General features: G+C 44.8%; 1 protein-coding gene across 7 annotated transcripts in view; it reads right to left on the bottom strand.

Moving 5' to 3' along the window:
- Nucleotides 1-13,082, bottom strand: part of PKHD1 (PKHD1 ciliary IPT domain containing fibrocystin/polyductin) — a 390,722-nt gene that overhangs the window by 227,618 nt on the left and 150,022 nt on the right. For all 7 annotated transcript variants that reach the window (XM_054023612.1, XM_054023614.1, XM_054023615.1 and 4 more), the window contains one exon: nt 5,647-5,859. In XM_054023612.1, the coding sequence (XP_053879587.1) occupies nt 5,647-5,859 (213 nt within the window). The remainder of the gene's footprint in view (nt 1-5,646; nt 5,860-13,082) is intronic.

The raw sequence follows: 13,082 nt of genomic DNA on the forward strand, positions 1-13,082 counted from the left end.
TCTTAAATATCTCCAGAGATGGAGATTCCACAACCTCCCTAGGCAATTTATTCCAGTGTTTAACCACCCTGACAGTTAGGAACTTTTTCCTAATGTCCAACCTAGACCTCCCTTGCTGCAGTTTAAACCCATTGCTTCTGGTTCTATCCTTAGAGGCTAAGGTGAACAAGTTTTCTCCCTCCTCCTTATGACACCCTTTTAAATACCTGAAAACTGCTATCATGTCCCCTCTCAGTCTTCTCTTTTCCAAACTAAACAAACCCAATTCTTTCAGCCTTCCTTCATAGGTCATGTTCTCAAGACCTTTAATCATTCTTGTTGCTCTTCTCTGGACCCTTTCTAATTTCTCCACATCTTTTTTAAAATGCGGTGCCCAGAACTGGACACAATACTCCAGCTGAGGCCTAACCAGAGCAGAGTAGAGCGGAAGAATGACTTCTCGTGTCTTGCTCACAACACACCTGTTAATACATCCCAGAATCATGTTTGCTTTTTTTGCAACAGCATCACACTGTTGACTCATATTTAGCTTGTGGTCCACTATAACCCCTAGATCCCTTTCTGCCGTACTCCTTCCTAGACAGTCTCTTCCCATTCTGTATGTGTGAAACTGATTTTTCCTTCCTAAGTGGAGCACTTTGCATTTGTCTTTGTTAAACTTCATCCTGTTTACCTCAGACCATTTCTCCAATTTGTCCAGATCATTTTGAATTATGACCCTGTCCTCCAAAGCAGTTGCAATTCCTCCCAGTTTGGTATCATCCGCAAACTTAATAAGCGTACTTTCTATGCCAATATCTAAGTCGTTGATGAAGATATTGAACAGAGCCGGTCCCAAAACAGACCCCTGCGGTACCCCACTCGTTACGCCTTTCCAGCAGGATTGGGAACCATTAATAACAACTCTCTGAGTACGGTTATCCAGCCAGTTATGCACCCACCTTATAGTAGCCCCATCTAAATTGTATTTGCCTAGTTTATCGATAAGAATATCATGCGAGACTGTATCAAATGCCTTACTAAGGTCTAGGTATACCACATCCACAGCTTCACCCTTATCCACAAGGCTCGTTATCCTATCAAAGAAAGCTATCAGATTGGTTTGACATGATTTTTTGACATTTTGGGTTTCTGAAGTGTTGTTTAGCGTGGCATCCTCGGATCATCACAGGGTCTGAACCCATGACCTCCAGTGCCAAAAGCAAGAACCTAGAGAAGCAACTCCTTCAGTTGGTAGCTATGGCAGACTGTGGGACAGCGGGTTACCTTTGCTTCTTGATTGTAAAGCTCATTGGGGCAGGTACCTTTTCTCCTTTATGTTCTATGTAATGCCAAGCACACTGTTGAAAATCAACCAAGAATAAAAATAATGGACTACAACACAAAATGGATGCATGGTTTAAAAAATAAAGACACTGAACTCACCATTACTGTGAAACCTGCTCTAGACACACATACCTTAATGTCGAGACTATGTCACCATTTGAATGGCTCGTCCTTGAAATTGATTGAAAGCATTCATTGGTGTGCATTTATTACACTCTCAATCCACCCAGTCCTTTACAGCCATAGAAGGAAGTGCTGCCCTGACACTAACCTTCAGCTCCTGACAAGGCTCAAGGTGACAGCACAAGCTTGAGGGAAGGAATCTTGGTTCCTTGAAGAGCTTTACTGGACAGGTATGTCTCAAGGAAGGGAAATAATTCTGAGCCTGATCCAGTGAGAGGAGGCGGCCTACGGCTTACAAGAAGATGCCATCTAACCAATGACTGCATTAGGCTGACTGAATCCAAATCAAAACTGAAAATAGAAGGGTCCTTTAACTTAGCTGAAAAGGCAGAACTAGAACTAATGGCTAGAAGTTGAACTCAGATTAGAAATTAGGCACACCGTTTTAAGAGTGAGGGTGATTAACGGCTGGAACTGGTGGATTCTCCATCTCTTGCGGTCTTCTAATTACAGTATGCTTTAATCTAACACAAGTTTTTGGACTCCATACAGGGGTAACTGGGTGAAATTCTCTGGCCTGTGTTATACAAGAGGTCAGACTAGATGATCTAATGATCCCTTCTGGCCGCAAACTCTGTGAATCCATGAATAAGGAGATTGTGTGTGTGTCACCCTAGGGTACTATGTGAGTATGATAGGATGTTATGTGACAAAGCCCCTCTGTATGAAATGGTGTAGAAATACTTTGCCCTTTTATAAAGCCTGTCAAATGCCAATCTTAAAGCACTTTACAAGCATTAAATAATTCAGTCTCATGATAACGCAACAAAGTGGTCAAGACCACTTCACCCAGCTTTGGATCTCACCCGAAAGTTAGCACCTCCAGGGGTAGCAGAGCACCCCCTGTTCACCCCAGTGCAAATTCTACAGGAACTGTGTAACTTCCTGAATTAACAGCACTACTTCCTGTTGCACGTCACCATTCATGTGTGGCCTCCCATTCAAACACTGACCCCACCTAACCCTGCAACACCTAACCCTAGCTCATGCAAACTGACAGGTTTACAGCACAGCAGCAGAGCTTGCTCCCAGCCCAGGCCGACAGTGTGGCTGGAGGCTGCCTGGGAGAATGCATTAGTGGCTCCACATGCTTGGGGGACTGGAGCAGAGCACACACCCCGCCAGGTAACGTGGGATGGGGAGGGGACAGGGAGAGCGCAGGCCCCCAGGCTGGGTGCAGGCCAGGGAGGAGTCACGTGGGGGGGGTGTCATATGGGGGGGTGGGGATCATGAGGGGATCACATAGGGGGCAGGGACAAATCACGTGGAGGGGGTCATGTGGAGAGCTCACATGTCCCCCTTTAGCTGGTGCCCCCTTTGTGTCCCTCCTACTAGTCGCTCATGGCTGACAGAACAAGGAGCAATGGTCTCAAGTTGCAGCGGGGGAGGTCTAGGTTGGATATTAGGAAAAACTTTTTCACTAGGAGGGTGGTGAAGCACTGGAATGGGTTACCTAGGGAGGTGGTGGAATCTCCTTCCTTAGAGGTTTTTAAGGTCAGGCTTGACAAAGCCCTGGCTGGGATGATTTATTTGGGGATTGGCCCTGGTTGGACTAGATGACCTCCTGAGGTCCCTTCCAACCCTATGATTCTATGAAATTGTACCCCTTGGTGGCTTTCATTGTCTTTGACTGAAATCTGTGCATGTCAGTAAAGCACAGATGATAACAGTTCTGCCCATGGGCCAGGGGATTGTAAATTCAAGCCCTGCTGGAGGATACAAGCTCCTACCCAATGCTAATGTTGACATGCGGGGGGAGGGATAGCTCAGTGATTTGAGCATTGGCCTATTAAACCCCAGGTTGTGAGTTCAATCCTTGAGGGGGCCATTTAGGGATCTGGGGCAAAAATCTGTCTGGGGATTGGTCCTGCTTTGAGCAGGGGGGTGGACTAGATGACCTCCAGAGGTCCCTTCCAATTCTGACATTCTATGATTCTACCATATTTTAAGTGTCCAAGAAAAGGACACTCCACGGGGCCCAGCTCCGCCCCTTCCCCAAAGTCTCCCCTCCCTCCCCTGAACACTTTGCCCCCCTGCTTCTCCCCCTCCCCTGCTTCCTGGGAACATTTGATTCACGGGAAGCCTGAAGCAGGCAGGCAGCAGGTGGGCTGGGGCAGGGGGGGCGTGAGGAGGTGAGACCCAGTCCGGCCACCCCAGCTGAGCATCTCCCTCCAGCGAAGAGGCTCTGGCCCCAGCATCTCCAGCTCGGCTCGGGCCCTGGGCAAGTGGCACCGAGCAGCCCCTGTCCCAGCGGCTTCAGCCGGCTCGGCTCGGGCCCCAGGTCCGGCCGAGCGGCTCCGGCCCGGCCCCGGCAGAGCGAGCGGCGCCGGCTGGCAGCTGAGCACCCAGCGGCTCCAGCCCGGACCCACGACCCCTCCCTCCCTATTTTCCCGGACATGTCCGACTTTTTGGCAATTCCCCCTGGACGGGGATTTGAGGACCAAAAAGCCGGACATGTCTGGGAAAATCTGGACGTATGGTAACCCTAGACATGCTGTAACTGGCGGAGGAATGAAGCACTGTAATATGTGCTGGGTTCCCCCCTGCCTTTGCTAAGGCAAATATTGTATTTGAAAATTGTCTGTTAGTTAAGACTTTGACGTGTGGAGCAGAGCTGAGCCATTTGTGCTGCTGACGCTGGAGGCTCTTTGCTGGCACAAGGCACAATGGCTCTGTTCAGACGTGCGGCGAGGAGGAGAGCGTGCTTGTGGTGCACTTTAGTGCCCCTTTGAAAAGAAGTAGCCTGTCTGTCCCAGCTGGTATGTACTGAGGGCCATGGCATGCTCGGCATGGGCCTGGCCAGGATTCTTAGCTGGCAGTCTATACTCCTTTGAAGCTGCATGGAGCGAGAGCCCAGTCCTTCACATGAGCACCCTCCTGAGTGCTAGGTAGACACCCTGTCCTAATGATCTACAAGGTAGGAGAGGTATAATAAGAACATAAGAACGGCCAGACCGGGTCAGACCAGAGGTCCATCTAGCCCAGTATCCTGTTTACTGACAGTGGCCAATGCCAGGTGCCCCAGAGGGAGTGAACCTAACAGGTAATGATCAAGTGATCTCTCTCCTGCCATCCATTTCCACCCTCTGACAAACAGAGGCTAGGGACACCATTCCTTACCCATCCTGGCTAATAGCCATTAATGGACTTAACCTCCATGAATTCATCCAGTTCTCTTTTAAACGCTGTTATAGTCCTAGCCTTCACAACCTCCTCAGGTAAGGAGTTCCACAAGTTGACTGTGCGCTGCGTGAAGAACTTCCTTTTATTTGTTTTAAACCTGCTGCCTATTAATTTCATTTGGTGACCCCTAGTTCTTGTATTATGGGAATAAGTAAATAACTTTGCCTGATCCACTTTCTCCACATCACTCATGATTTTATATACCTCTATCATATCCCCCCTTAGTCTCCTCTTTTCCAAGCTGAAGAGTCCTAGCCTCTTTAATCTCTCCTCATATGGGACTTATTCCAACCCCCTAATCATTTTAGTTGCCCTTTTCTGAACCTTTTCTAGTGCCAGTATATCTTTTTTGAGAGGAGGAGACCACATCTGTACGTAGTATTCGAGATGTGGGCATACCATCGATTTATATAAGAGCAATAATATATTCTCAGTCTTATTCTCTATCCCCTTTTTAATCCCCTTATGCATTTATTTAGGACACCCTGTACTATCATACCCACAGAGCAGACCATGCAGTGCACAGCAAGAATGACATCCCAGCACTCAAAGGTTCAGTTTCCAAGTACTCAAACTCACGACTGGAGACAGATCTGCAGAAGTGCTCCCCTGTCATTTAGGCATCCAATTAGGGGCCAGATTTTCATGAGTGCTCGCACCCCACCGCAGCTCCCGCTTATGGCCAGATTTGCAAAAGGGGTCAGCACCTAACATGTTATGCTCTTCGGAAATAGGGCCACTTGGAGCTGAGAGTAGAGATCTAGGGCCAAACTCCCACCCAAGTGGGAGCTCCTTTTTTTGGAACATCCGACCCTGCCGGTAGGTGCAGAACCCCGCCTGAAAATTCCATCCCAAATGACTGGTGTGGTCTCAGTCATTGTCTTAACTAGAAATACAATCGACACGTTTTCTTAAGGGTAGAGAGAGAGACACACTATACCCTCTCCAACTCACCATGCATGGAAACCGTCCCGTTCCTCACAGCCAGGAATTTGGCCCCATATGGAAAGAAGGTTGCAGAATGAAAGCTTCCGTAGAGATGGATGTGTGCTTTGTCACGGAGAGGTTTATCTGGGAATCCCACCTGGAATTTGCCGCCATCGGATACCAGAATATAATGAGCATGGATTTCTATGGGTCCAGGGCCAGCCAACAAGAGCTTGCCACCTAAAAACAACAGAAGAGCAAAACACAACTGGTCACTCACATACAAACTTGCTAGTTCATATTCAAAGGTGCTGCACATAACAGATACAAGAGATGAAGGAATAAATGGTTTTGTGGATCAGCCACTGGATTAAGAGTCAGGTGGTCTCAATTCAATTCCCAGCTATCCCACAGACTCCCTGTGTGATGCTGGGCAAGGCTGGGGTTTTCAAGCGAGCCAAAAGAAGTTGTGCTCCCAGCTCTCACAGAATTTGAATGGGGGTTGGGGCCCCTTTGACAAAAACACCCTTAACTTTTCAATGCCTTTGCTCCACAACTGTAAAACAGGGATAAACGATTCCTCTGTATGTATTGTCTCTTTAGATTAAAATGTAAACTATTGCATCAAACATAAGCTGTTTGTCTTCACTTTCAAGGCCCTTTGAGTCAATCCCCCCCAACCTATCACCTCTCCTTAGCTATTGAACTGTGGACGCTCACCTATGCCCATGATGCCAGCCTCCCTTGCCCACCTGTTACATTTTCTAACAAGCATCTTGGTGCTTTCTCTCATGCTGCCATTCTCACCTTGGAGAAGATCCCAGTAAACATCCACAAAGCTACCTCATTATCCACCTTCAAATCCTTCCTTAAAACTGCCCTTTGCCATGGTGCCTACAAAACACTTGACAATGGTCAGGCTGCTTGTGTGCAGAGACCACAGCCTACTAAACTGGTCACTATTGTCTTATTGTTTTCTTGGGCTCCCCCACCTGTCTGTATCCAACTGTTGTCTCTTATCTTCTATTTAGGGGCACAGAATGGTTTTTTTTTGTCCTGTATTTGTGCAGTGCCTAATACAGTGGGGTCCTAGTCCAGGACTGGGCCTCTTTAGTACAATGGCAATACAAATAATTATCATAATTAAAAGACGGCCTTTGCAACATAGGAATTTCCAGACTGGATTAGACCAGTGGGCCATAGACTCATAGAAGTGTAGGATTGGAAGGGACTTGACTAGGTTATCTAATCCAGTCCCCTGCACACAAGGCAGGACTAAGTAACAACTAGACCATCCCTGACGGGTGTTTGTCTAACCTGCTCTTAATGGGGCCAATGAGGAAAATCTACAACCTTCCTAGGCAACATTTTCCAGTGTTTAACTAGCCTGACAGTTAGGAAGTTTTTCCTAATGTCCAACCTAAACCTCCCTTGCTGCAATTTAAGTCCTTTGCTTCTTGTCCTATCCTCAGTGGTTAGCATGTCCCCACTCAGTCTTCTCTTCTCCAAACTAAACTAACCCCATGTTTTCAATCTTTCCTCAGTGGTCATGATTTCTAGACCTTTTATCATTTTTGTAACTCTCCTATTGACTTTCTCTAATTTGTCCACATCTTAACTGAAATGTGGCATCCAGAACTGGACACAATACTCCAGATGAGGCCTTATCAGCCCAAAGTAGAATGGAAGAATTATTTCTTGTGTCTTGCTTACAACTCCTGCTGATACATCCCAGTATTTCCCTATGTTTGCAATAGCAAATAACTGAGGTATCTCATACCACTGTACTGTATCTGTAGACATGGGGGTTTTAACAGCTACCACTGTGCCTGGGACCAGCTGGCTTTTCTTCTTCACAAGCTGCTCCAAACAATTTTCATGCTAAGAGTTATAAAGGTCAAGGCTCCATGTTATTGCAGTTTAAAATAGCACATCCTGCCCTTTCAGGGAAGAGAGAAAGAGAGAGAGTGTATGTGTGTTTAAACACAACAACAAAAACCACCCTGCCAGCAGACATAAGTATGAACTGAACAGCCTGACTCTTTTTTGGGCGGTGGGAGGGTTAAACGTTGTAGTCTACTTAAAATTAAAGAGAAAAGATAAACCAATTCAATTCATTACTGGAATATTAGACTGGCCTTTGACCTCTAGAAGCTTCTGTTCAGAGAAGGGAGCTCAGTGATCTACAGACAATATTTTAACAAGGGCTACCTACTGTTGACCAAACTAAGCCAAAGCGCCATGGTGCTTTGCAGCCAGGCCCAAGCCAAAACGGAAAAATACTACTTGCATATTTAGTTACATACTTTGGTTAATGCTGCAGGGGCAGTTACCAGATAAGGAAAAAAAACTTGTGTCAAGGTTTGTGAAGCTGACTTTTGCAAGCAGACTGGGAAACCAGCTCTCACAAACGGAACTATTAGCCAGGCATATAGATTGCTTTAGTGTTAACGACCAGAAAACAGATGCATTCAGCTCTCACAAGCAAAATGTATTAATCAAAGCCTGGGAGTTGTTGTAGCTATAAGTGTGATTAAAAAGGAGATGTTTATGTAACCAGAATAAGACAGTAGATAATAGTGAATAAGTACAGTACATGCTATTTAGAATGCTTTATTTTCATGCTGAGTTGTACAACCCTAAAACTGTTCTATAGTTAGATGCTGTAACCTTTGCATGACTCCATTGTATATTATATAAGAGTATCACAAGTCTTGAGAAATATACTTAACCAACTAGCCTCTAGGTATTCATGCTATGCCTGGCTACTACAGACCCAGTCTTTCAAATATGTATGGAGCCAGATAAGAAAAGTCTCTAAGGTTTATAGTGTTACCGTTAGCAGGGTGCAGGGGACTGGACTAGCTGACCTATCGAGGTCATTCCAGTTCTATGATTCTATGAATATCATATATTATATATAATAACATATATATTACATGGTTTTGTATAACTATGAATTTTATTCACGTTAAGTTTTTTCCCAGATGCTTTTTACTTTTTACCAGCGTGCTTCTGCAGTGGGCTCGACAGACTGGTGAGGCTAGCCCTTTGTTCTCTCATCTATAGACTTAAAGTCAATGGGACTACTCACATGAGTACAAGCTCACTAGTGTGAGAAAGGGGGTTTGCAATCTGGCCTTTTCACCAAAGCAGCTTTCCCATAATCTGATGGGAGCAAGTACAATTCCAATGTTTGGAAGTTAAGGTAGACAAAGGCAACATTGGGCTAGGTGCCGTACGAATATACAAGAAGACATAGTCATTGCCTCAAAAACCTAAGAAGACAAAGACAGACAATGAATGGGTGACCTGAAGCAGCTAAAAGGCGACGTGTTCCAAAGGGCGTTGATAGACATGTCACAACTTTTGAATGTGTATATTCTATGAACAATCCCCAGCGAACTTTCTAACAAATCTCAGTTGGTTTCTTTTAAAAATATGTGTGTGTGTGCGCGTGCACGCGCATGTGTGTGTGCGCACGTGCTGTTATAAGGTCGGCCACATCTCAAGCATCACCCTCGTGACTTGGAGACACTCTGTGGCTCCCTGCCTCAGTTTCCCCTCTTCAGAACACCTTAATAAACTCAGCACAATCCTTTTGTCTAATAACACTCCCTTCTCTCACCGTCTATTCCGTTTATATAAAATTCAAAACAAAATACAGTCCTGGGACTTCTCTTCCCCCTCTTCTCCCCTGCAGTCTGCTCTCACAGCTCTTGCCTACAGTGCAGAACTAACCCTAACACCTGATATTTTCAAAACTGCAGAGCCCCCACACCTATCACTGAAGTCAACAGAAGCTGAGTACTTCTGAAAATCAGTCCAAGAGCAGAGACGATGAATCCCTGGGAGTTAAGAAACAACAGCTTAATGACAGTTAAACGCAAAGACTGGCAAATATTCAGGCTCAGTCATTTGAGCCATCTAATTATAACCTATATCCAAACTTACAAGCACTTATCTCCCAAACTTTTATATGTGTGTGTGTGTGTGTGTGTGTGTGTGTTCATCCTAACCAGCAGCTCTCTGAATCTACACTCTTGCACTTTATTAGCTCAAAATAAATATACAGCTGCTGCTTTACAAGATCGGGTTAAAAAAGAAAGTTCCTTTCCTTCTTTTAACATTTGCCCCTTTTCTGCAAGCAGAAAGAGAGAACGTTGCTCCTCTGAGCCATTGGCTCTGCCCTTACGTTGTTTATTATGGCTACACAACGGACCTTGGGGTAATTTTATAAAAATCAATCAACTATTGTTATGGTAGCCTCCCCACCAATTCAAATAAATACAATTAAACCCATAATCTCTTCTGTGCCATGATATGGAGACCAAACACGTCTCTTTCAAATGTGTGTGTGGGGGGGGGGAAGAAACATTCTGAGGCTATTTGATGTTTGGTGAGAACATCAAAACCACCACTCATCTCTATTAACCCAGCAATTGGCCTTCACCTCCAGGCCTGGAAAGAATTTTTTTTCCATCCTATTTTTTTTTTTTTAAACGAAAACTAAACTAAATCTGAGGCACCTCCCCCTTTCCCAGAGGGAAAAGAAAACCAATCAACAACTAGAAAAACTGATAGAACATTAAAGAAAACAAAACAGAAAATAAAATAGGGTCCACTAAGGTGCTCTTCCACTTGGACCACCGACTGCACCAGAAGAATGATGAAGGGACTGGTGAGGGATAGATGGATATTTCAGCTCTGAAGTCTTATGTGAAACAAAGGAAAACAAGAGCAAATGGAGAGGAGGTGGAAATGCAATATGATAGCTCTTCATTTCATAGAGTGTCTTGGGCTGGAACAAAAGCATGCCAAACTGGATCAGTCTCAAGGTCCACCTAATCCAGTACCCTGTCTTCAATAGATGCTTCTGAGGAAGATGCAAGAACCTCCAAAGTTGGAAGTGATAAGATAACCTACCCACAAGGAAAGCTTCTTCTGATCCCTGTTAGTCAGAGGTTGAGTTACGCCTTGAAGCAGGAGACTATATATCCCTTCCAAAATGTTTGTCTGTTTTTAATCCTTATGATTATGGATATTCTCATTGTCCATACATAGGATGTTGAGTTCAACCCCATCTTTCTCATTAATGTTTAGCTTGTGGTAGCGTTCCAGATGTTTTAGGGATTTCCCAAACACAGAAGAAAGCACTTGTCGAGGACCCTGTTTTGCTTTGATGTTATAAGCAATCAGCCTCAATTATACCTTTAAGAGAAATATTGTATTTTTTAAATGAAATGTCTCATTAAAATAAGTCCCATAGTAAAAATAAGTTTGGACATAAGTGCTTGTCAATTTGGATGTAGGTTATAATTAGATTGTGCAGGGGAAAGGATGAAGGTGACTCTCACCTGATCCAATCCAGCTTCCCTGCACAAGCTGAGTGAAGTGCTAAATGTAAACAAAAGATGTAAAGAATTGTTTTTTAATCATAATTTTAAGTGTCACACAGGAAAGGTGTATATATGTACGTGTATGTATACATACATATACATACATATATATATATATATATATATATATATACACACACACACACACACACATACACACACACACTCAGATACACATATACACAGACATACACACAATTATATCAACTGCATCCTCTTAACTATTGTATGGATGAAAAATCCAGTAGAATGCCCTTTGTCTAATGGAAAAGCATCTGCTACTATTTGAAATGTCACCTCCTCAATGGACACGTCCGCTCTCTTCTGCACAAGGGTTGTATCCTACCATCGATATACGAGGAAAGAGTTTTGTATCATAAGCTTTGGCCCTGTAGGACCAATATTCCCGGACCCATTGACTTGTTATTTCCAGCTCTCTTCACTTTTGTGTTTTATGATGATCCCACTAGAACCCCCTGGAGATGTGCTGAACCTCACAAATTATGTTCCTGGCATGCATCCCCGAATGGCAAACAGCAGGAGGAAACTGTTAGAGCTGGGACATCTTTCCTCAAACAACTGATCATGCATAACAGCACTGCAGCATGCTGGCAGTCCATTTGATATGCTTGTTCTCAGCCTCCAAGGGGGTGCCTGCTGGGAGCAAACTAGAATGAAAAGAAAGATCCTGCTATGTAGCTCCTCCTGCGCTCATTTCATAGACATTGTTTATTGGCCTTAATTAAGGACAAGATACTAATGTTATGGACCCTGTTGCGTGCACCCTTTGGATATGCTCACATGAAACACGGATGAACTACACAAGTTCACCGCAGCCTGAGCTCCTACAGAGCAAGACACAAAGGAGTGAAGAGCTCACAACATTGACTCTGCCCCCAAAGTTGCCTGAACCCAAAGAGTCCAAAACTCGCTGTACATGTCACAGAGTGCATTCCCCCATGCACCTTTAGGTCCCAATCCAGCAAAGCACTTGACTACACGCTTAATTTTAAGCGCATAGGCAGTACCACTTAGGTCAATGGTACTACACACGTTTTAACATTGAAGTGTGTACTCAAGAGCTATGCTGGATTGGGGCCTTAATCCAGCCTTGAGCCAGAGAGAGGCAGCTGCTTGAATGTTCTCAGTTAGAAATCAACTCCCAGGACCGATGCCCATGTTTTCTGGCCAGCTGCATTCATCCCCATCTGTTCAGATGGCATGTGCTCCTTGCAAGCTGGGTGGCCTCTTTCCTTGCAGTGCAGGTGCCAAGCAATGGTGATTAAGATCAGCAGCCTGCATAATGCTGCAAGCACCATCTCATCTAGAGGAAGTCCCTCTACTCTGCCAGCACTGAGGTGGCATCACAGACACATGATCACACTTACAGTATGAGCCAAAGAAAGGGACAGCCAAATAGGGAGGAAGAGAGGTTACAATGGAGTGTGTGGACATTACTGGTTGCGCTAGAACACGGTATGTTACAGTAGATGCCTTGGAAACCTGGATGAAAGTCACCCAGTTGTATATGTCACAATCTGTATTACCCAAGGATACACAATGCAGATGTTCAGGGAAGGCCAGTTAGACCAGGAGACAAAATAGGTGAAGGTGGAGTAAGTATTCTTTGCGCTGTAATAATCTGAGGGGCTGCCAAATCCCAATACCTGAACTCCAGAGGAAAGCCACGTTTGGCTCCTGTGGCAGGATAATGCTTTGGGGAAAGCCTCACAAAGGCTCCAAGGTTAAAAAAAAAATCACAAGAAGGGAACTGATGTAAAAGGAGTGTTTGATCTGCAGAATTGAACCTGCACTCGTTTCATAAAATCATAGACTCCAAGGCCAGAAGGGACCATTGTGATCTCTCTTCCTGCACAACTCTGGCCATAGAACTCCCCCCCCCCCCCCCAAATAGTTCCTTTTGAACTACAGCATATCTTTAAAAGAAATCCAATCTTGATTTTACAAAGGTCGCAATCCAGAAAAGCACTTGTGCACATGATTAGTCCCCCTGAAGTCAATGGGACTATTCACACTTAAAAGTTAAGCCTGGATACAAGTGCT

This window comes from Malaclemys terrapin, chromosome 3 (genome assembly GCF_027887155.1).
Source record: "Malaclemys terrapin pileata isolate rMalTer1 chromosome 3, rMalTer1.hap1, whole genome shotgun sequence".
Classification (NCBI taxonomy): Eukaryota; Metazoa; Chordata; order Testudines; family Emydidae; genus Malaclemys; species Malaclemys terrapin.